Source organism: Phallusia mammillata, chromosome 5 (assembly GCF_965637545.1).
Source record: "Phallusia mammillata chromosome 5, kaPhaMamm4.hap1.1, whole genome shotgun sequence".
NCBI lineage: Eukaryota > Metazoa > Chordata > Ascidiacea > Phlebobranchia > Ascidiidae > Phallusia > Phallusia mammillata.
The window spans coordinates 20,604,553-20,627,842 of record NC_137256.1 but is presented as its reverse complement, the minus strand read 5'-3'; the positions used below and the strand labels follow the sequence as shown (position 1 = coordinate 20,627,842).

At 37.0% G+C, this 23,290-nt stretch overlaps 2 protein-coding genes across 3 annotated transcripts; one reads left to right on the top strand and one right to left on the bottom strand.

Annotated features, from left to right (window-relative positions):
* The first annotated feature begins 1,712 nt into the window (after positions 1-1,712).
* LOC145229934 (gamma-aminobutyric acid receptor subunit rho-2-like) lies at positions 1,713-9,656 on the top strand. Its single transcript, XM_080095273.1, has 13 exons — positions 1,713-1,830; positions 3,783-3,835; positions 4,062-4,172; positions 4,504-4,568; positions 5,502-5,625; positions 5,723-5,825; positions 5,893-5,975; positions 6,482-6,664; positions 7,122-7,277; positions 8,188-8,249; positions 8,448-8,606; positions 9,009-9,076; positions 9,392-9,656. Exons 1-13 carry the CDS (start codon positions 1,817-1,819, stop codon positions 9,654-9,656), a joined length of 1,446 nt encoding a protein of 481 aa, XP_079951399.1. The 5' UTR covers positions 1,713-1,816.
* On the bottom strand, positions 9,240-23,188 carry LOC145229931 (rho guanine nucleotide exchange factor 26-like). 2 transcript variants are annotated; one of them, XM_080095271.1, is made up of 14 exons: positions 22,834-23,188; positions 18,167-18,275; positions 17,654-17,750; positions 17,340-17,461; positions 16,629-16,789; positions 16,198-16,356; positions 15,513-15,642; positions 15,087-15,170; positions 13,900-13,983; positions 13,160-13,314; positions 12,682-12,787; positions 11,995-12,114; positions 10,644-10,697; positions 9,240-10,176 (listed from the first exon to the last, which is right to left on the bottom strand). In XM_080095271.1, exons 1-14 carry the CDS (start codon positions 22,899-22,901, stop codon positions 9,991-9,993), a joined length of 1,635 nt encoding a protein of 544 aa, XP_079951397.1. In that variant the 5' UTR covers positions 22,902-23,188; the 3' UTR covers positions 9,240-9,990. The 2 variants fall into 2 exon arrangements, with proteins under 2 accessions (XP_079951397.1, XP_079951398.1); XM_080095272.1 differs by lacking the exon at positions 22,834-23,188 and adding an exon at positions 21,669-21,960.
* Between the last annotated feature and the right edge of the window lie 102 nt (positions 23,189-23,290).

Below are 23,290 nucleotides of genomic sequence, written 5' to 3'. Positions count from 1 at the left end.
AATCTTTGGTGTTTTTTTGCGGCCTCTTACACACATAAAAATCTTATAGGCCTAGGCTACCATTTTGCCCCAACATTTTAAGAAGGTCGAGAACCAGTGGTTTAAACCATTTCAGTGGCTCGAAAGAAGGTAAACAACAAATGAACGACCGACCATTCGAGAAAAAGCGAGAAAAAATGCGGTTCAGGACTTGCTTTTTGTTGTGTCCAATCGCAGCGACTGTTGATCTTGTGTTCTCTTTTATTTTCTTACTTAACGGGCTAAAGGCAAGAAATTAAATTATTTTGTGGAGGTACATATAGCAGACAGCTGGTAAGTGGGGTTCTTGCGCTAAATGCAGTCTTCAACAAAGAAATCTCCAGGGTACGATCTATTGTGCATAATAATGCAAGAATTACTTTTTGATCATATTCGTGTGCAAATTCTACTTATCAACATAAAGTTTTTCATCCAAAACTGGTTTATTTTTTTCCTCCGATGCACGAGGTAAAGTTAGGCTAGTCCGAATAACAAAGGTTTTTTTTGAAAAACTGCCAAAAAACTGTAAAAATTAAAGTAAATTCCTCCGCTCAAGTTTTAAAATTACTCCTTTGTTGGGAACCACTGCCTTAGGGGGGTGAAATGGTGATGCAGAATGCGGAAGGAACCATTGCTTTGAACTGCTTTCTTCTACCGCACAATGCGCATTTGCCGCGTGGTCGGGAGTATCCATCAATCTGTTAATAGCTTATAGTATTAAGTACGCGATTCTTTGGTGATTGCGCGCCGAGTGTATTTAGAGCGATCATACAAGCATCGGGTTTTGGCTTTGAAAAGAAACGCAATTGTTAAAAACTGCTGCACGGCCACTCACTATTTTGCGTAACCAATTTACCAATCGTCCCCCCCCTTGCTTTCACCCGGCCACTGAAGAAAGTCAATCAAAAAACCTCTAAAAAGAATACGATTAGAATTGTTGCGCTTTTCGCATGTTTTTCTCCTTGTCAAGTTTACTCTCTCAGGGACTGATTTCGAAATAGCAAATTCCTTTGGGTCAAACTTGAACAGTGGTGAAAACAAAAGTCCTGGTTGGCAACCAATTGATGTGATCAATACTAACCCTAGTTGGCAATTACATGCCGCCAGTACGTGTTTGTCAACGCTTGTATTTAAAGATTACGTAATAAGCCCCGGTAATTTAATGCCATTTGCGTTGACTAAGGTTCGCAACTAGTAGCTTTACGATTTGGGAACAAATTTAGACGTAATTTGGACCAGTATATAAGCTAGTGCTGCCAGGCATAATATCAATTTTATAGAGCTTATCTAGCAAATGTATTTTTATTCCGACGTTTCGATGTCCTTTACAGGTCGCCTTCAACAGGGTAAATAACTCATAAACATACTTGTTATTGAGCTCTATAGACTTGTTGTTTGGAGCAAATTTGCGCGTTTAAACAGAACCGCTTACTACATGCACATTTTGGCAGCTTTTCAAAAGCAGCTTAGTTCAGAGAATTTTTGCATTTTGAGTACAAGGTATAATAGCACTATTTACGAGGGCTTTTCAACGACCGTTTTGCACTCAATACCTGGGATGTTAAACAATATAACTTATATATATATACATAAAAACTAAGTTTTGATTGGATTTGCTAAATTCTCTCCAGTATGTTTAAAGTTTCAGTCATAAACATTGCAAAATTGGTTTGTATTATTTGTTGCAGATTTTTTTTGTCAGTGTTAGGTGTTTTACAAGGATGTTTGTGTCCGCCATATTTTGTCAGATCAAGTAAGGCTACCAATGATCTAACAAAACGAAAATTTGTTGCAAAAAATGGCTGCAATAAGGTAAGAATATTTAGTTTTTAGGCAAAAGATAAAAATTACGGTAAACCTCGGTTAAAGGTGCTTGAGGTACAAATGATTTGTAATGTGGGAAAGCTTGAACTAATCGACACCGGTTAATCCGGATCTTCGCCTAATTCGAACAAAACTTGGGGTACAAATGATTTGTAACTTGGTAGCGCTTTAACTAATTGACATCGGTTAAATTTTTTGGTCCAAACGGGTCGAAGTTAATCGAGGTTTACCGTAGTAGAAAAAAAGTACCGTAGAAAAAAAATAAGGTCATGGCAGTGGGGTGATCATTCAAAGCATTGTATAATTTTAATCATCAAATTAGAAGCAACCTTTAAAAAAAATACAAAAGAACCGATGAAATATAAGTAAACAGCAAACGGTGTAGGCTATTTGATTGGACTTTCGAGTGGACCGCACAGTAGGCTAAACCTTGTAGTTTTTCGGCATGGGCTCTTATCCTATGTCTAGCTAGCCTATAGTTAGTGAAACATATCTCATAAATTAAGAAACTGTCTACAAGTGTTAGTTATTAGTGATTTGGTGGTACATATTATCACTGTCGTTCTAGTACATCGGGAACCATAAAAAAATTATACTATGTAACGTCGAATAAAATCGTAGCACGCTTCATCGATTTTCTATGTGCAAGAAACTTGAGCGACATTTTGCCAAAGCTGTGCCAAATAAGATTACACAATTATAAAATAATTTCTAAAACTGGTTAGAAGACCTGTAACATAGGCCAGGGGTGGGCAGCCTATCTGTTATTGCTGACCGTTATTGAAAGTAAAAATTTATCGCGGACTGGCGTTCAATAAACTACAAATATTTAGCAATGAAAACGATAAGTTAGTTTATTATCCCCGATATACATAGGCAAAATGTTTTAAAGCATTTAACCTGAACAAATATACGGCCCGGTAACGAACTTCTCGCGGACCGGCAGTTGCCGACCACAGGCCTAGAATATATACCAAAACAAGTTTTTTTTTACTCTAACAAGTGCCAAAATTATTATTGTGTTTTTTACTGGATTAGTAGTAGAGACACCGTGTAGCCTAAACCGTGTAAAAAATAATAGGTAATTAGTAAATTAGCTGTTATTAGCACTGATCTTCTAATCTCTTATTATTAAGGTTTACGTATGCCAATAACTGCAAAGTCAATTACTGATTTTGACTTATAAGATTGCTTTGTGAATAATGTTTGTTGGGGATTAGGCCTAATCATAGAAAATGCGGCATTTGTGTCCTTTCCCTTTTTTAATTTATTGAACCTTCCTAGTTTAGTAATTGGCATTGCAACCTGACTTTGACACAACAATCTATGGTCATCGATACGCGAAATCCTTTTGAGAAAAGATATTCCTCATGACAAGGGGAAATTGATTGATCCCTGTGGGACTCTAAAAATAAATCGATCCAAAAAGTTTTTATTGTTGTTGTCTATGTCTGTTTGTGTTCATGCTAAGAGCGCATGATTATAATTTGCAATCGAATCCCATAAGCAAGCTCAGATAATTTGGATTTCAAGCTATCAATTTTTGTTTGAGTGATCGTCAAACTTTTTAAAAATTAAACCAACTTAAAACCTTGTAAAAGTCGCATAATAACAACACTATAGATGCTTGAAAATGGACAATAAAGAAGAACAAAAACACAACAAACCACAAACCAATCAAAAATAATTAAATTCTATGAACTTAACAGCGAAGAAAAATCGGGTTGTAAACTTGTAATAGGACTACTTAACAACTAAACTTACATGCTAAATATTACTCGAATATATGATCTAACACACAGAACTAGATAATGTAAACATTTTGGCAATATTTTATTGTTCCACATAGTTTAAAATCCGGCGTGCTGTGTGTCGCCTAAACCAGAATAAATTTAAACTTGTTTAACATATTTTTAAATGGTTTGTTATGTTTTCAATAGATTCAGGATTGTAATATTTCTTCTTTACGCCACCCAGCTCACAAATGGTAAAGGTAGGTAACATTTCGTTTTTCTCCTTACTTTTGGAAGTCACTTGTCGAGGTTTGAACACCCAACCTTTGTTATCATACAGCTTGTTAGTCTTTGTGTCTGATTTGAATTTAAACCCAGGTAGCCGTTGGAAAGTGCCTTTGTACTTTAGGCAAATAACGTTAAATTTTTGAGCCGTTTAGTTTTTGTGCGCAGGGACCAAAAGCTTCTATGTGTTTTTTTTAACAGGGCGTAAGAAGTTAGACGTCATTGATCATCATGGTAATGACGTCACCCGTCAAATCGAAAAATTTCTTCGCGACCATTCATATGAGTTAAGTCTGCGACCTCCAACAAAAGGTAATGATATCACATTTTTACACGCAGCTTGTCATGAATGTTGGTGGTCAGAATATAACTTTTGAATTGACATAGCAGGGTGTTTGCAATCTAAGGTTACGATTACTTTTATATCTGAAAAGCTAAGATTCGGATAAAACACGAAAGTTTAAACATATAAATTTGTAGTTGTATGATGCCTATGCCCTTATAGAATCGATATATCTGGATTCGGGTATCTACGATTCGAATTTTTATGAAACAATGTTCAATATCAATCATCTTAAATAGTTTATTTTGACATTTTCCAAGTATCTCTTGATAAAAACAGCATTGTTTGTTTTTTGAATAGGTGCCCTCCCAGTGGACATTTCGCTCAACATTGAAAGCATTTCGGATATTTCAGAGAAAAACATGGTATGTTATTGTTGAAGTCCAGTACAGAAAAAGTGTGATTACTGTTTCAGTTTCAACGCACAAATTCTTAAAAACTTGTTGCCTATCGCGTCTGCTATACATATTTTAAGTAATATCGCGGACTTTTTACCCTATTGGTTACTTAATACCCACTGGGGTACATGAACAGGACATACACAATAGCCTATATATTCCTGTGATTTTATGGGCTTTTCGCTTTTTTAAACAAGGTTATATGTATGTTTCACAACGGGTTACAGAAAACCTACAGGGCTACACGAATATGAAATGATCTGGATGTAAGGGTGTACAGCAGACAGGCTGCATCACAGGGCCCAGTATTTAGGCGTTGACTTAAAATTGACTTTTAACGAGTTTTTTAGGGGCAGTCAATTTGACGATTTTTTAGGGACAATTCAATTTGAGATTTTCAGGGTCAAATCAATATCGATTATATTGAATAAACGAGGTGACAAAAAACATTTACTAGGTGACAAAAAAGATTACTCTGCCGAAAATTAACTTGTCTTAATTAACTTGAATTCAACTGCTTTTCCTTAAAACAAGACATATATTTCTTAAAAGTGTGTAGCCTCTTAGCAGCCTATAAAGTGTAGCCTCTTAGCAGCTTATATAGTAAATGCAAAAATACCTCTTCTACTAGAAAGTAAAACATACACATACATATTTACGTTTTAAAGTTTATTTATTTAAATAAGATACTCAATCTATTTGAACAAGATGCTGAAGATGTCTATTACTTAGTTAAAATATAAGTTATATATAGGGTGAATAAAGGGTGGATGATTTAGGACAAGTTTTCAGTCTCCTGGTATACGAGTCTCCATCTCTCATACTGAGTCTCTGGTGGCTCGTGATCATATAATAAACTACAGACAGTTTATTAAGTTAACAGAAAGATGACTTTTTCAGGATCTCACCTTCACATTGTGTATGCACGAGAGTTGGACAGACGAACGGTTAAGATTTAAATCCTCGGAACCAGTTTCAAGTATTGTCCTTCCAAGCAGACTTGTTGAAAAATTGTGGGTCCCAGGTACAACAAAATACCCAACACAGAGAATTACCTTTAAAAAAAACTAAAAAAATAGCGTTATCAGTTATTACCAAAAAAAAACATTATTATTTTGCAGACATATACACTGTCGGGTCTAAAAATTCTTTTGTCCACAAGACAACAGTGAACAACATAGTTTTGCGTCTTTTCCGTGATGGCAGGATCCGGTATAAAGTAAAGTAGGTGACGATTTTTGTTACTATGACGTCATTTCCTTTTGTTAAACTTGTGGTTGTGACGTAACAGGATGACGACGACCGTGTCTTGTCAGATGACGCTCTACAATTTCCCGTTGGATCTGGAAAGTTGTTCGCTTATATTTCGAAGTCGTAAGTTAGAGGCTTGAAAAAATTTGTTTCATTTTTTTTTGTAAAATAGCAAGTGGTATTGGTAAAGTGGCTTTATCGCATCAAATCTTTAAGTTGAACAATTTGTTCAACCTAAACGCCTTTGTCGCACATAACACATACCGCTTAACAAAATACACACATTCTATTTGAATAAGAACCAAACATATGCAACAGCATAATGCACCAAAATATTTTGCAATACTAGAACTTTTGCGGCAATACTTATCAATTAAACATATATCATGTACTTTAGTACACTATATACGGATCTGTTCATTAGTTCAATGGTAAAAATAACGGCCCAAATAGACGTAAAAAGCGACATGCTTTATATTTCAAACGTTTCGGTAAAGGTCATGCCGTCCTCAGTAACGTTTGAAAAACAAAGCATGTCGCTTTTTACGTCATTTGGGTCGTGATTATTACCATTAAACATATATCATGTAAAAGTCGACTTTGATTTATTCGTTGTGATTGTTTTGCAGTTGGTTATAGCAATGAAGAACTTGTACTCCATTGGTCGATGGGCGAAACGATGGAGGAACTATTCATGGACACAAAGATGGTGACAAACATGCCTAAATTTCGTCTCGTTCATCATTTCTTCGATGCCGCTAACATTACTGTGGACAGCCATAGCAATGACCAGACTACGCCTGTTTCACACGGTAAAACGCGATTGATGACGTCATCGAAAACTGATAGCTCTTTCTACAAACTTTGTAAACATGATTTTGAACAGAAGTATGGCATAAATTTTTCATTTATGCTCGAAGTTTTCGGCTTAATTTTAAATGTCACATCTAATGCATTTTTTCTCACGTTTATTAAAGCATATAAGTCCTGAAGAAAGACTTTCATTTAAACACATCATTTTTAATTCAAAGAAAGAGTTAAATGCAGTAAATTCAAGTTAAACCGGAACTGCTTAACTTGGATATACGCCTAATTCGAACAAAACTTGAGGTACAAATGATTTGTAATGTGGTAAGACTTAAAATAATCGACATCGGTTAATCCCTACCTTTTTGGGGTCCAAACGGGTCCGGATTACCCAAAGTTTACTGTATTTAAAAGTTCATTCAAAATCATAAAGTATCGTTGTAAATGAAATTTTGTCTGCAGGTGAAAAAGTATCCGAACTTCGAATTCGGTTTGAGTTGAAGCGGTACCTGCTCTCCTGTCTGTTCCAGTCCTACTTTCCGGCGATGATAATGGTGGTTTTGGCCGGGCTTGGAATGTGGATTGATCCGAGTTCAGTTCCCGCTCGTGTTTCACTGGGTAAGCCGACTTTTGATCAAAACTATGTTTATCCAGGTAGAGCTACTAACAAAAGAACTCACAACAAATAAAGTTTGCTAACTATCGATAGATGGCGTAAAGAGCTTAGTTATGTAAATTAACAGTGAGATTGGGATAGGGCGGGCAGGAACTCGGCCGAACGGTTTGGCGCGCCTGACCCATATACAGGCATAAAAAAAAACCTGATCGGGATTCGTCCCCGGGAGAGTCCTGGGTTCGAACCCCGTGAAAAAAATAAAAATAAAAAAAAAATAAAAACAAAGATTGGGATAGGGCTAGGGGCCTAATTGAACGTTAGAAACTAAGTTTTATAAGTTGGTTTTATTGTTACTATTTATAAAACCATTATAAAACCCCGACCCAATAGCCGTAACCGTCAGTATTTTTACACAATTTTCTTTTAAATATTAGTGAATGCCCTTTGCGCAACCTATCCATAGTTAGTCTGTTTTGAGTTGTTAGGTTAGTAGCTCTACCGTTTATTCAATATAATTTCACACTGCGGGCAGCCTTTATATAACGCTAGTGACACTGTAGTTGCAGAGCATGTAGCCGTAATGCGAATATTTGCACCCTAAATGTATTTTTGCGCTCAACAGCGTTTCATCTCCAGCTTGGTGTCGGTGGTTTTAGTCCAATGGTGTCGCTATGTTTTCTTTCACCAAACAAAATAAACCTATCTCAATTTATTCGCCCGCAAGGTTTATGGCCGGTCGAATACTTTGAACAATATTACTGAGACATTTTGTTTTGAAGGTGCGAGCGAATAAATCTTTCAGGTGTTAGAAACTAACACTAACTTTCTCGCAACAACAGTCATAGGCTACATTTTACCCCTAGTCCTTAGTATCTTTGACAAACTAAAACATATTTCTACGTCATTTCACAGGTGTGACGTCAGTGCTGACGATATCGACGGTCATAACCGGATTAAAGGGATCCCTCCCAAAGGTAAGACACGTCAGAACATAGACCAACAGTCAAACTAAATGTAGAACAATTGTACATACTAACGACGATGAAAAAGGTTACTAAAGTTTAAAGTCCTTTGACCCAGTGTGACCCTTGCATGCACAATGTTCGTTTTTTCGACTCTGTCTTTTCAGCATCCTCTAAACATTTTTAAAAATATGTCGTTTTTCCCGCTAGGTGTCGTACCTGACAGCGATGGATATTTATCTGTGGGTTTGCTTTCTTTTTGTTTTCTCGACTGTTCTTGAATTCTGCGTGCTTAACTTCTTCATGACTAAACGCGGTAAAAAGTTCCTCGACAAAATGATCGAACGACGCAAGCGACGCATCATAAAGGTAGGCTATGACGTCACAGTTCATTACGTCACACGGGGACACACAAGTATCCAATGTGAAAAAAATACTTTTCAGACAAAAGTCGAAAACAGTTTTTCGGAGTGCTTTTGATTATAATTGTCGTGTACTCGACTCGATTTACACCAAGTCGTGAAGCTGTGTTACTCGACTATTCTAGTTGGTGACTCGATTTACTTTACTCACAATAAGATGATGACTCGATTTTACTCGACTTACAATGTAATGCTGACTCGATTTTACCCGACTCACAATGTAATGCTGAATCGATTTGGGTAGTAACTCGGATGTTGTGTATCTAGACTTTGTGTTTTGATACTAAAACTCGGTCTTTTGCGGGTCAAAAACTGTTTGACTGTTAAACAATTTCTTTGTTTTCTGCAGAGAAAGTCCCGTTTCGCTTCACGTATTCCTACCAACATCGGCGACAGTGAAAAGAGTGACACCAGAAAGTGAGTATGACGTCACAACATGTCCATGACGTCACTAGTCATACGTGATGTCACGTGATCATCTATGTCCGGTTTTCGTTAAGACCAATTTACGTCGACAAAATGTCGGACCTTGCACGTACATTTAACATAATAAACGTTCATACAAAAGGGACCACGATACCGTGGCAGCAAATTTCGCACAGTTTATTTCGACGCCGAAGTAAATGCATTTACTTAAACATAACAAAGGTAAAGGACAAATAGCGTTGTAAAAGAGAAATTTCCGGCGCTTATTTATCATAGTCATGTATTTTTACACTCGGGTTCCAACAGTCAGAAAAACATCCGGAACGTCTTCCGATCCAACGCCTCAGTGACGTCATCACTTTATAGTGACGTCACAGACAGGCACTTTCCGCCGAGCAATGAGCTTTTGATGCCGAAGTTTTGCTGCAAGGGATTTGAGGCTACATCGGTCGACGCCTGCTTTCGCATCTGGTACTTCTTGACCTTTATCGTCTTCAACGCGGTCTACTGGACCTATTACGTCATTGTGACGCAACATCACGGCGACGCCCAATCGGATCTGGAGGACTGATCGAATTCAGTAGGGGGTGCCGCAAAAAATGAAGTACCATTCTTGTTTTACGTTTTGACGTATGAAAGTAACGTCATAATGTAACAAAGTTGTTACGTCATGTGAAATGCTGTTGTAGAATTTACGTATAATAGTGACCTCATCACCTGTATTTTTACGAAAACGTTTATAACCGCATGAACTGGAACTAGATCACGCCTAAACCTCGTGACGTCATGGTAAATGAGGTGTCATAAAATTTGTGACGTCACGGAAACCAAAAAGCGTCCATCCCTCATCGCGGTTTACAACAAAGAACGCTAAACGCAATTGGTTGGTGATGATGACGTCATCGCTAAATAAGTGTCGTCACTTCGCCGAGCATTCGGAAGCGACGTTGTAAGTTTCGCTCGCGCATCTTCGAGTTGAGGATCTCCTTGACATGAACTGAAGGAAACCAACCTCGACAGCCATCAGATATCCGCTCCCCGTAATACCATCCGTCGGAAGTCGACTCCAAGACAATATAAACGTCCAATGTCTGCGGCACAATATAGTTTTCCTTGCATTTGTTTTTTTATTGGTAATTCTTGCACAGTTTTGTTACATTGTGTCAAAAGCTTAGGGTTCAAAAAAGTCTACAGCAATCCAATTTGCCGCCCTACCGCGGAGTTAGGATTCGTTTCTGTTGTGTGTTTTTAAATCTTTTGAAGTGATTTTTTATTCACAAACGTACAATTGTAAATATTGTAACATATTTTTTGTATGTTTTTGTAATGTTGCACGTTATGACCAAAACTTATACTTTGAAGGAATCATAATTTATAGTTAAGTCTTGACCAAAGCATATGGCAAGGATAACACATTTTTCAAATATTTTAGCTGTGTTTTACGACCTAAGTTTTGGACAGGACCTCAATTTAACCTAAAGAAGTCATATTGGCCTACGCTGGAAAACACTGATGCAGTGTAATACAGAAATAATGGCAAATAATACGTCACCCTTACCTTTAAAGTTATCGCATCGGTTTCTTTGGCACGATAGGAACTTATAACTTCGACCTGAATAAAATATTGATATTATACCCAACATTTCCAGCGAGTAGTCGCATTTTAATTGAACCAATGGAAAACTTTCCACCTAAATGTGAGTTAAAATAGAAAATTTTGGCCGGATTTTTTTTCCAGGAAAATTCTTTCAAACCAGAAAATTGTAAAGGTTGTGATCTCAAATTACCAACCTTATAAATCAGTGGTTCTTAACCGGGGGGGCACGCCCCCCTAGGGGGGCGCGAGACATTTCCAGGGGGGGGGGGGTTGAGCCAAAAGTTAAATAACCAAATTTATTTAACTTTGGATTCACCTCCCCCTAAAATTAATTTTGCAAGTGTAGTGTATTGTTTGCGAGCACCACGTCTTCAAAAACGAAACGAATATTATGATGCGATACCTTATGGCGTAACACATATTTTGAAAAATGACATACAAGGCAAAGTTTTTGGTTTGTCAGTTTAGAACAGGGTTCACCAAATTTTTTTAACTGCGGGCCGGATAATTTTAATAATCACGCTCGAGAGCCGCATGGGTTACAAGCCCTGACGCAGCCTTTCCCAAACTGGCACTCGCTTCATGTCTTCCTACGATCTTATTTGTATTTGGATTGTACCGCTGTTTAATTTTAAAATTATAAAAAATCTAAAACTGTCACATACCAACAAATGCACTGTCACATACCAACTATTCTACTACAAAGAACTAAAAAGGCAATTGTTCGCCCACAATTACTATTCTTTGCTTTTGTCTGTGACGTAACAAACTGCTTTTGGATGATACTTATGCCTTGTAATCCTGTTAGACAAGGTAAAATTATTACTGAAATGTATAATGAATGTTTGCACATTTAACGCCCCTGGGCCGTAATTAGGTGATCCCTGGTTTACAACATAGGCAACGGAAACTTCTGGTTGTTCCATTGCTGCATATGTTTTACTGTCGTTTTTTGCCTGTTTCAGGGGGGCGTGAAGTGCCCGACAAACACCTCAGGGGGGCGTGGACAAAAAAAGGTTAAGAACCGCTGTTATAAATGTTAAAAACGTTTGCCAGTACGTAGGTACAGTAAACACAATAAATCAATATTAGCATGGGTCAAACCCGTACTCGATAAAAATCTGCTTAAAAAACAGTCAAAAATTCATCCAGTCTGCGGTCTGAACCTAATATAGACGGTTTGGTGTCTCACAGTAGAAAAGTTAGAAAGAGATGTCAAGAAAAAGTAGAATAATGTCAAATCTTAAGCTAATACCTAACAACCTAGTATTTTCTGAACACTAAAGTAAGAGCATTTATCTCTACCACTTACTTGTAGGTTGCTGTTCGAAATTTTATTATACGGTACAGGTTGATGTCTCAATACCGCCATCCAGCGGGACTTTGTGCTTGGTTTGTCAGCTTCAAATCTCATCTCAGTCCGCTGGTTCTCCTACAAAGCAAAATAAATACCTAAACATTGCAAAAATCCTGTAACACACACAAAAAGGGCAAAATCTTTGACACGATAAAATAGTTTTAAAACTGACAACAACATTAGAAACTTTATTTTCCAATCTTGCATTGAAGGAATCCATTTTATGATGGACCGGAGTTGTAAGCCGGGTTTTGGGTTGTGATTTTTTAACAACGGGCTTTATTCGGGCCTGACTTCACATCCTGTGTGCGTAATTAAAAAAAAATACCTAGCTAGGTAGCCAGTTGCTGGATTTAACCTAATGTCCAACCCTAAATCGTCCTGTTAAGCCATCTCTATTATTGTGCATATATTCTTCATAATAGGCCTATCAATCAAACTTTAGGGTCTAAACGGGCTTCTCAAAAACAATTCGGGTTCGGGACGGGCTTCGGGCTTATACTTTCGGGTTCGGGATCGAACTTCGGGCCCGCTTACCACTCTGTGATGAATATTACAACAAATGCTGTTGCAATTGTCAGCGCTGATGTCAACAGTACTTTTGTAAAATGTTTGCACAATGATTGTAAAGAAAGTTTTTACCTGATTCTGCTCGACAACAAGAATAAATCCCACAGGGTCGTTTATGACGTCACGACTACGTAATCGCTCCTTGGTGAAGTAATCGGTGACGGTGTAGGCGTCATCACTAAGCAAAATCAAATTGGGGGACAAAAATTAAAATGAGAGATAAAAACAATAGTGAAAATTGAAAGACGTTATTGAGAAAAATGGCAACTTTAAATTGTTTAAAACTTTAAGAGGGAGGCGGCACTGGCATTGTTGCCAAGGTGGCGTTTTTTCCGCCCGATTGGGCTTGTTTCTGACATCAAGTTGCGGGTTGCGGTTTTTGTGGCGGGTTGTTAAAAGTTTTTTTTGTGTAATTTTATGCCTCTTTGTAAACAGTAAAATAAAGGTAAAATTGGGCTTGTGTTTGATTTACTATGCAGTTGTGGTTTTGGGGCTACTTTTGACATCCGTTCTAGTCATTTCAATAGTCCTGGTCTGCACCAATGCGCACCTTTTCTTCTTCGCTATAAGTAGTACGTCGTTGAAAAGGAATAAACAAACATCTTGTCTGGCAACTCGACGGAAACCGAGAACGGATTCATCCTGGGTTCTTGTTAAAACTCCTTGTTTCACCAGAAACCGGGACGGTGAGATGAGAGCAAACGACTGAAAGTTTAAAGAGATGTTCAATTTCAAATTAGTTTTGTTGCTGTAAAAAGCTGAACACCACAATAGGTTATGCCTAGTGAGCCGCTTACTATTTGCCTATCCTGTTGCAGTTTCTGTCAAAGTTGTACTTGTAATTCGGCTTGGTTTGGGTTAGGGTTTTAGTTTGAATAAAACAGGCTTGATTCGGGCCTTATCTGCATACTCGGCCACATTTTTGTTGGAATTTCACTGGGTATCAGGTAAAAAGGGGAGGTTTTGACCGGGTTTCGGGATCGTATTTTTGTGTTTGGGGCCCGCTCACATCTATAGCACCATATATGGTTCCTGTTACTATGTTTATCTTATTATAGGTGTTTTATCATAATTTGAGCAAGGGGTGGCCACAAACATCTTGTGCTCACATGGTAGTGGGTTCTAGTTTTTCACACCAGAATTATAATTATTGGTTGAAAACAGTGGCTTAACCAAGTTTATACTTTACTAACTTCTGGCAATGCTACTGGAGATTGGACCTATTATAAATCTAACTTCGTACAACAGAGGTTTTCAACCAAGTCTTTAAAATGAAACAAAATTTCTTACTCTTGTCGATTTAAAGTCAAGTTGATGTTGAAGTTGAATCATTTGCTCAGTTCGCTCTAGCGATTTCGCGCGTTCATTGCATTTCTGAAGAAATTTTGACATGTTACAGATATTTCTAAGATAAATACATTCATACTGGGCCTTTAATGGGCCTGGCGTACTATGTGTTGCAGATATTGTAGTTTACAGATTTTAACTGTTAATAGGCTACTTTAAACACATGTGATAATAAACGGAAATTAAATATATGTTGACAGCGCATGAAGGTTTCAGTTAGATCAAAGAAGTCTCATATTGTTTTAGAATTGGCCAGAAAACCACAAAACGATGTAAATAATTCTGTAGGTCAGGGGTCGGCAACCCCTGGCACGTGCGGCAAGGTTGGCAGGCGATGTGATTTTTTGGGCATGCCCAGTGATTTTCGACTGCATATTAAATACTGATTGGTAAAAACGATGTTACTTCCCGTGTTTTTAATTTGCTTTGATTCAAAAATACCAAAAACACAAAATACAAATACGAATGTACGTCTTTTGTAAAAACTATTCAAATTAGCTAGCACCAACAACTAAGCCATACAAAAACGTTGGAACTCTTACACTAAAAAACTTAACACGGCAGTAAATTGACACGCGGTATTCAAAAGCTGTAAATATCAGGGAAATAAATATTTTTATATCCATGAGTACGGCCTACCGAGCCAGCCCACGTAATAGCGATAAACTTATTGGTAAACGTAAACGTAAACATACGTACGCTTGTCTAAAACCAATAAAATAAAAAACCTTACTTAGCGTAAGGACAGAAACGGAACGAAACTGAATGACGTTCTCGGTTTTGACCTTTTATTGATATCGTTAAGTTCAGACCGAAATAATTTTATTACTGCTTTTACAATTACTCCTGTTTCTTTTGATTCGAAGAAAATCTGACTCACAGTAAGAGCACGAATTGTGGTTATCACGTCACAAAACCTTTTTTTAATCCATTTATATTGAACAGCCAACGCAAATATGCCTATATGTTTGGCAAAACTCCTTAAAACTCTTATGTAATTTTTGCAGCTATACTTTCGTGGTCAGACAAACATAACATACAAATAAACGTAGTTGCCCTTTTCTTATCTTTCGGTATATAACACTGCTTTGAACTCAATTAAACATTATTTTTTGCCTTATAGCTTATACCTTTACGAGATTGGTGGTTTCCCTTAACGCACGTGATGCAACGTCATACTGCGGCATTGAGACGTCACAACGTTGAAAAATGGTCTACAAAGAGAAAAAAGATTTAAATAACTTTCGAATACAACGTATTGTTTCCATGTAATATACGCTGTTTGTTAATACTAGATTTACCAAATTTTTTGTTGTTTTTAATCTATGCTTTTACAGAAACTGACAATGCCTAGGCGAAATATGTATTCTTAGGTTTCATCGACTGATTCTGTTTTCTTGGGAATCTGTTTCCGTATTTAGAGTTTCCGTATTTTAAGACACTTAAAAACAGTGATCGATAAGTATGCTCTGTCAGAGGGTTGCTGCATGTCTGTTCAATTGATTGGTTCGAGATTTAACATATATGTGCAGACAAATTAAACATGAGTAACTCACATCGACCAACAAAGGCAGTCTGGTGATTCTCTGCATAGGAAGTAGAAGGAATGAATGAAGAGGAAGACCTGCGCATTCTTCACCGCCCTCTAGCTGCCGAAGAATCTTTAGAAATGCCGGGTTGTTGTCCCTTTACAAAAACAACATTTGAACTTGTGAGGTGCCGAAGTTTCGGTTGGTCAAAACTGCTAGGCCGAATATGCCGCTTTGTTAATGTTTCGGTTTCTGTTTCGGCCCGAACTTCTTTTAATTTGGCCGAAACCAAAGTTTACTATTGTAAGAAAATGAATAAGGTTCAGTATTAAGCTTCAATCAGAAAGGGAATTTTAGATTCGGCTTGATTTTGTATGGTGGGTTTCGGCCCGAAACTTTAGGGTTGGTTCGGTCTTCACTCATTTTAGAACAAATCTGTTTAACTTTATTGAACTGATGAAGCCAAACAGGAAAAAATATGTAATTATTTGGCCTAGAAGTGACCAAATTTAGCCTTGACCAACCAGTTTTGGCTTTGGGCAAACCTTGGACAACAAATTTTGATTCAGGTTGACCAATTTTGACCTTGGTCAACCAGTTTTGACCTTAGTAAACCAGTTTTGACTTTGGTCAACTAATTTGATATTGGCCTACCAATTGACCTTAGGTAACTTGATTTAAATTGGTCTAAAAAAATACGAGCATTTCTTACATGAGTCTCTGTAGCGCCCTCTGCTGATAGCTTTCGTTGGAACAATACGTGACGTAGGGCTCGAAGTCTCCGGCGGTCACGTGTTCCAGAATGATGTCACATACGTCATGCATGGAAACCGATGACGCTTTTCGTCGTTTCGTCAATGAGTGATAAAACCTAAAAATGTTTATTTTTTTAGCTGCACGTAGATTTTAGAAAAAACACACGAAATAAGACTTGCTTAAAGTAGTTGCACGATCCTACAAAAGTTTAATGGCTTTAATATCGGTTTCGCTCTTGATTCAAAATCCTTTTATATGGTTCTAAGCCACAAAAGGGAATGATTTTAATAGTGTTCCAGCAAATATTTTTTATGGTAGTAGCTATGCCGCGAAAGTCTAACAAGCACTCCCTTTAAACCAGAATATAATCATAACAACAAAACTTACTGTCGACTGGTTCTACGCACAGCCTCTACATTGCTGAACAGATGATGGAATTCGGTGTTTGTGACGGAAGCACGAAGCTCTTCTGACGCCATAAAGTAGTTGATGAGCACGTTGAGACTACGTAGGTATGACGATTCTGACGAAATCAGCTCGAACATTGACTAAATTACAAAAAAAATTCGGGTTAAATGTCAGCATAAAGCGGGTTACCAAAGAGCTTCGTGAAAGTATGTCAATGTTTTAAAGATAAAAAAATTTAAGCAGCGTTTACATGTTTCACAAAAGGTGAAAACGGTAACAGTAAATAAAACAAGATTAGACAAAATCGATTAAGTGATGAAATACATCACGTGAAATTAATTTCGTGACAAACTGGGTCACGTGACAAACTACCGTATATCACATGAGACTGATTTCATGACAAATCGGATCACGTGACAAATTTTATCACATGAAACCGATTTCGTCGCAAAATATATCACATGACGAAAACATTTCTGTGACAAACCATATCACATGATCAAATCTAAATTTGTGGCAAAGTGAATTAAATGCTGTGATCATGTGATAAAGTCAATTTCGTGACAGGAACTGGGGTCTTACAGAACAGATCGAAACAGTGTGCACAAATCTGTAGATTATCATTTATTTTCTCGATGGTTTCATAACTATAATTTTACTATTCCAGTAAGATGTGACAAAACTTCTTACTTCCTGTCGCTTTCTCTCCTTGGAGCTCATACTGATCAAAACTCCGCTTTCCTGGACATGAGGAAGGCAGCCCCAGCTCTGACGTTTCGCCCCTTGTCGCCTCAAACCGTCCTTTCCCCGCACTGTACATGATTGTATTGACAAAACGTTTATGACAGATTTTGTAAACCGTTACTTCCAATCAAAAATCAAAAAAGCAACTACATCAAGAGAGATGTTATCCCTTTTTATTATTTTCAATTTACTGTCTCAGTTCATATGGTTCAGTTCTACACGCATATTTTTTGATATTTTAAAAGTTGGATTTAACTTACGTAATGTTACTATTTCGTCATCATCATCATCAACAATGGTTATTCCCCTTTCCTTCACCTTCTGATACAAAATAGCATCAGCTACGGATGGTGGGTCCTTAAACAAACAAAAAGAAGCTGTCATGCCGATGATGATAATTCATGTGCATTTTTTTCCAAACAACTGAAAATTCATTAAGTTTTAATGCTACTTAAGAAACTTGTAAGTTGAATTCGAAAAACAAACAAGGTTTGGAAATACACCTTAATCATTGGATCACAACCCTGAGTTCGGGCACCCTAAAAGGCCTGCAAGATGGGTCTAGGGATCCAACAGCTATCGGCAAATTTAGTTTACCCAATCTCTACTAAAATTTATTCGATTACAATTGTGCTTTATAGGTTACCTACTGATGTTGTTTATTTGTAAATTAGAGAAAAATCTTGACAAGGGTAACAAAAACGATTTATGCATTGTCATTAAGAGCCGTGCATACAGAATGATTACATCAATTGCAAGTAAACTTATTATACCTCGCTATTCTCCGAAACACTCGGAAGCCTCTCGTGCGTGAGTTTAGGAGGAGTTTGAATTGCCTTGTGGTACGAATTCGTTCGTATTTTACGAAAGTTTGGAAAATGACTGCGAGAAAAAGAAAAGAGATGTTTTTGAAAGCACAGGCAAATATTTTTATGCCAAACAGGAAAAAAAACTGTTACATTTCTTTGTTAAATTCAATTAACTTTATAAACACACGTAGCTTAAGTGATGGGATAAACTACGCCACGTATGTATGACGTAGCAATAGATTATAGGCTACGTGTCGAAATTTCGCCTGAAGATTTATTATTAGTAGCTCGCTTTTTCATGTTTCGAAATAAGAAAGAATGACTTTTGGGGTTCGAATCCCACCGATTCCGAATTTGAGTAGTGCTTGCAGTCAGCTATGGTCAGTCAAGTTGACGTGTGTAAGTAAACGCATGCGTATAGATTACGCAGATCTGCAAGATTAAAATCGCCTTTGGCTTCAGGCTATCCGCTTATGTTAGGCTGGTACAGCTGCTGCCACAATTCATGACAAAACCATTTCCTACTTAAATTTTACTCCAAAACCGTATTACCATAATATACAACAAACAATATCTTTACTATAAATATACATCGATGTCCATTACAGCAATGGTTTTAAATCGTTTGCAATAAAATGTATGCTATTTTGGGGTCTTAAAGCCCTGTGTAATGATGCCTGAGTTGTAATTTTACTTTGTTTAAGATGTTTTGTTTAATAACCATGTTTAAATTTTACCAAGAGAATTAAAGTATAAAAGGATATGAATGTGGAACAAAATACTGAATGGTTCAGAACCATAAAGAGAAATTTCTTGCGTTCTGATATCTACAGAAGCACATGTCAATTCACTTTACAATAGCTGTATAATTTAGAACGTGCATTCAATAACGTTATAACAAAACCAGCCAATGTGGTATTAGGTAAGTGTTTGTGCACCCAACGAGAATGAAACTTAAATAGAGAGCATTTTCTATTAAACCCAAAAATACAAAAATACAAGAAATTCATTTAAATTTATGCACACTCAAACTACATTTAAGAAACCAACAAGATACTAGAGCTACGTTAGTCGCCGTTTATTCCAATAGCAGCAGGGTAATAAACATCTGGTAAATATTTAACGAATTCAACCAAACCAGGCAATTTTCCGCACTTGATCAGACACTCAATGTGTTGACTTAATCGATTAGCTTTCCTAGTGACTCGGGGTTGATTTTTAGGTAGGTTGTTTGTATAATCGTTATTTTCTACAGCCACAATCGATGTTCGAGTATATTTTTATTGCTTTTGTTAGGAGAAATCGCAAGCAACTAAATTCTGTTTCGTCTGCAAATTTTAATTTTTTAATAGAATTAGGCGGTTGATAACAATGTGTAAAAATGGCTTTTTATGTTTCTTTCGCAGTCATTGCACATCTAAAAAAATTTTTTTATGTTGTTTGTCAATTGACGTAGCTAAAATACGGAAAAACATAGCGAGTTTTCTTATGAACAAAACTTGTAATTGTTAGGTTATACGTCGAAATTCAAGTTTCAACCTACGAAATTCAAGTTTGGCAAATATCTCCTCATGTAATTTCGCACCCTGCAATAATGTAGGCCAGTGGTTCTCAACCTTTTAAGTTTGCGGACCGGTAAACTTTCTAAACAAATTTTGCGGACCGGTGGACTTTTAAAATCTATCCAAAATGCAATTACGACAAAACTATGCAATTCAAAAGAAGTAACTTATGAAAAATTCAATTTAAAGAGAAATTTGCTGCTGTCTGTTTGATAACATACGTGTTAAACGCGGTTCTTTAAAATATAAAAAAAATGGAGATATAAAATTGTAATATATTTGGCGGACCGGAAGAAAAGTTGATCCGGACCGGCGGTTGAGAACCACTGATGTAGGCTTTATTTCTAACCCTGTGTTCCTAACAATTTAGCCTGCCATGAACCGTGATACCGAACTCCTCGACTTCGATAACAAACCACAAACCAAAAAAGATAAGAAGTAACAGAAAACCCATTGAGCAATGTAAATCTGGCATTTTGTTACCTCTTTGTATGTGTCTAATGCATGCTGTGCGCAATATTGGTTACCATATTACATGTATCAGTTTGCACGCGTTTCTCGTTTTGTAAATATGTTTGATCTTTCTGCGCAAAAGCTTTGTTATTTTGCATAAAGCTTCACCACGTGTTGCGTAAACACCATTAAAAATGCTTTTTGACAAAAAAGTAACTAAAAGAGAAAATACTATAGTTACACTTAAAATGACTAGAATAACATGTACACGTGCTGGTTAAAAAGTGTCGTTAAGGGAAACAAATTAAACTTTTGCTATTATTTATGGTTTCTTTTACAAATTGTACAGTCGCAATAATATCACATATGTTTTTTTCACGGAGAAACAAAGCCGTTTACAGTACTTTCATATTGAGAAACATCACCAAAATGTGGTTGACATATTTTACTACAGTTTCAATGCAAAGACCAATAAAGTCAATACATTTGTCGTCCACAGATAGGCCTATGTCAAAAATCCAAGGTATGCATTCGTAATTCGTAAATTTGCCCACTTAATTCGAATGCTTTGTACTTTAACGGGTCGTATAATGCACGTACTCACCTTTAAAAACTGACTATAATGGGCGGAACAGAGCTTACACAGAAAACTGAATGGTTAACCAAAAAAGCAGGATCTACAGTCGCTAAACTAGCTGCCCTTCACTACGTAAATCAATAATACTTATATTCAGGAAAAAAGCTGAAAATCATACATTTGTTTCATAAACGCCCTGACTTTCGCTAGACATATCCATACTGATAGATAAGGCCTTGCAATCTAAGATCGAGTTTAACTTTTGTGCGGTGTCTGAGTACAGCAGCAAGACAATCATTCTGGCCGTAACGTTCCGAGTAGTGTGCTACAGCGATGGTTTTAAATGGTTTACAATAAAATGTATGCTATTTTGGGGCCTTCAAGCTTATGTAATAATGCCTGAGTTGTAATTCTACTTTGTTTAAGATGTTTTGTTTACCATCCGTGTTCAAATTTTACCAAGAGAATTAAAGTGTCTGAGTACAGCAGCAAGACAATCATTCTGGCCGTAACGTTCCGAGTAGTGTGCTATCAGTACCACTTCGCTTGGGCCTTAGAGCACATAGTTTGGACAATCTGCGCTTCAATCCTGCTACAAAAACAACACCACGGCAAAGGGTTCAAATAGTTTATACATCGCAGATTGGCAGCGTCAGGTTGTCTGAAGTCTAGCCAAAGTGGCGCTTATAGATAGTTCTAACATATCTATGCCAGTGTGGACATCAAAAACACATTAGAAAGCCGAAAACTCGAATCCTTAAGATGGTCATTTGCAAAAAAACAGCAATAAACAACGCGTTTTGTTTATTCATTGCAATAGTTGTAATGAATTAGTAAATTGAATACAAATATGACAAAGTTGGACGTCACTTACATGCGTGATGACATCATCTGCGTGACGTATTCTCCACCAAATCCCGCAAGTGACGTCATTAGAGCCTAGAAGCTAATTGGCAACAAGCTAAAATGCTGCAATAAGTCCAGCGACCACAGACAACTGCACGCCCCAGAACGTTGAAATCGACAATGACACGACTGTTCCGAAACAGAGGGGCTTATGTCGTGATAGGACACGCTACGAGAGCAGTGTTTACACAATCTGCTGCTATTTTAACATAGAAAAACGTTGAAGCGAAACTGCTCAAAGGGGATTTATCGACAATAATAAACCGCGCGGGGAAAACGCAAGGCTATTTGTATTAAAATGACAAAGAACTGGTATTTTATTCAGCTGTAGTCAATTATTTGGTGGAAATAAATGCACTATACTAAAACTGCGTTTATTGCTACTCTTGTCTTTGAAACAAATTCGGGGGGCGGAGGGTCATAATGGAACTCGTAAACAAGGCGTTTGTGTTAGTGAATATGTTACGAAACCTTTTTTAAATTTAGGCAGTTCTTTACGAACATTTTGCCGTTTTTAAAGGACTTTTAAACAAATAGGTATTTGATGCAAGGAAACGAATTACTAACTTTCTTAAACGCAAAAGGCAAAGTTGATATTTTAACTAAGAAACAACAGCTATCTACAGCAGCCTACCACAATAGTGACTTTATAGAACACAAAAACATATCTATTTTCATCTACAAATCTATTTTGGAAACAGGGCTTAAGTAAAACAAAGAACGTAACCGGTTCAACTAATAACATGGGAAAGTACCTGATATTGGGTCACGTGAATAACTTGGGTGTCGACTTTCGCACACAAAACAGCGAAGAACAAACAAAACCTCAGCAAGTTGTCACGTGAACCACCAAACGATACGGTTGAATGCATCCAGGTAGACGTTACACTTACACTACCTGTAGCTTCAAGTACCGTATAATCAGATATCGGATTACACCAGCTTATATTTCGGATTAGCCGAATAAAAATCTTTATTGATGGTAATTTGCGCATTGAAGTGAATGTACAAAAATTTAAGTTGTGCTGCATTTAAATGGATACTTGTTTTAATATTAAAGTCATTTTAGGCATTACTATATATGTATAGATATTAAAACTAATACACAAATTAATCAATTTTTTTGTACTTGCCTTGTGTTTAAGTCTCCTTCAAACGTATCGTCCTGTTCCATCGGTTCAACAACATCACTATCGGCCATATTGTCCAAAAACTAAACAGCTGTTATGGAAACCGGCAGTTTTAACAGGTCTCCGTTAAGTGCGTATTGTCATCCATTAAGTACCGAGAGATGCACTTGTAACAACAGCATATCACCTGCTCTGTGCTTCCGTCTAGTCTGCTTTTTTTCGGCAAGTTACATATTAACGCGATTGTTCTACAATGCTACGTCATAGGTGTATGCGCACAATCGCTCGTCACGCGTCGGTGATTATCAGCAAACTCAAACAGCTGGGTTAATATGTCAAGATTTCATAACATGTAAATTGGTGCGCTTGAAAGCTACTCACAACACTTAAGAACGTTATAACCTTTCAAAATCAAACTTTGATAATGATTCAACAAAAATAATGTTTTTTCGTCAAAAAA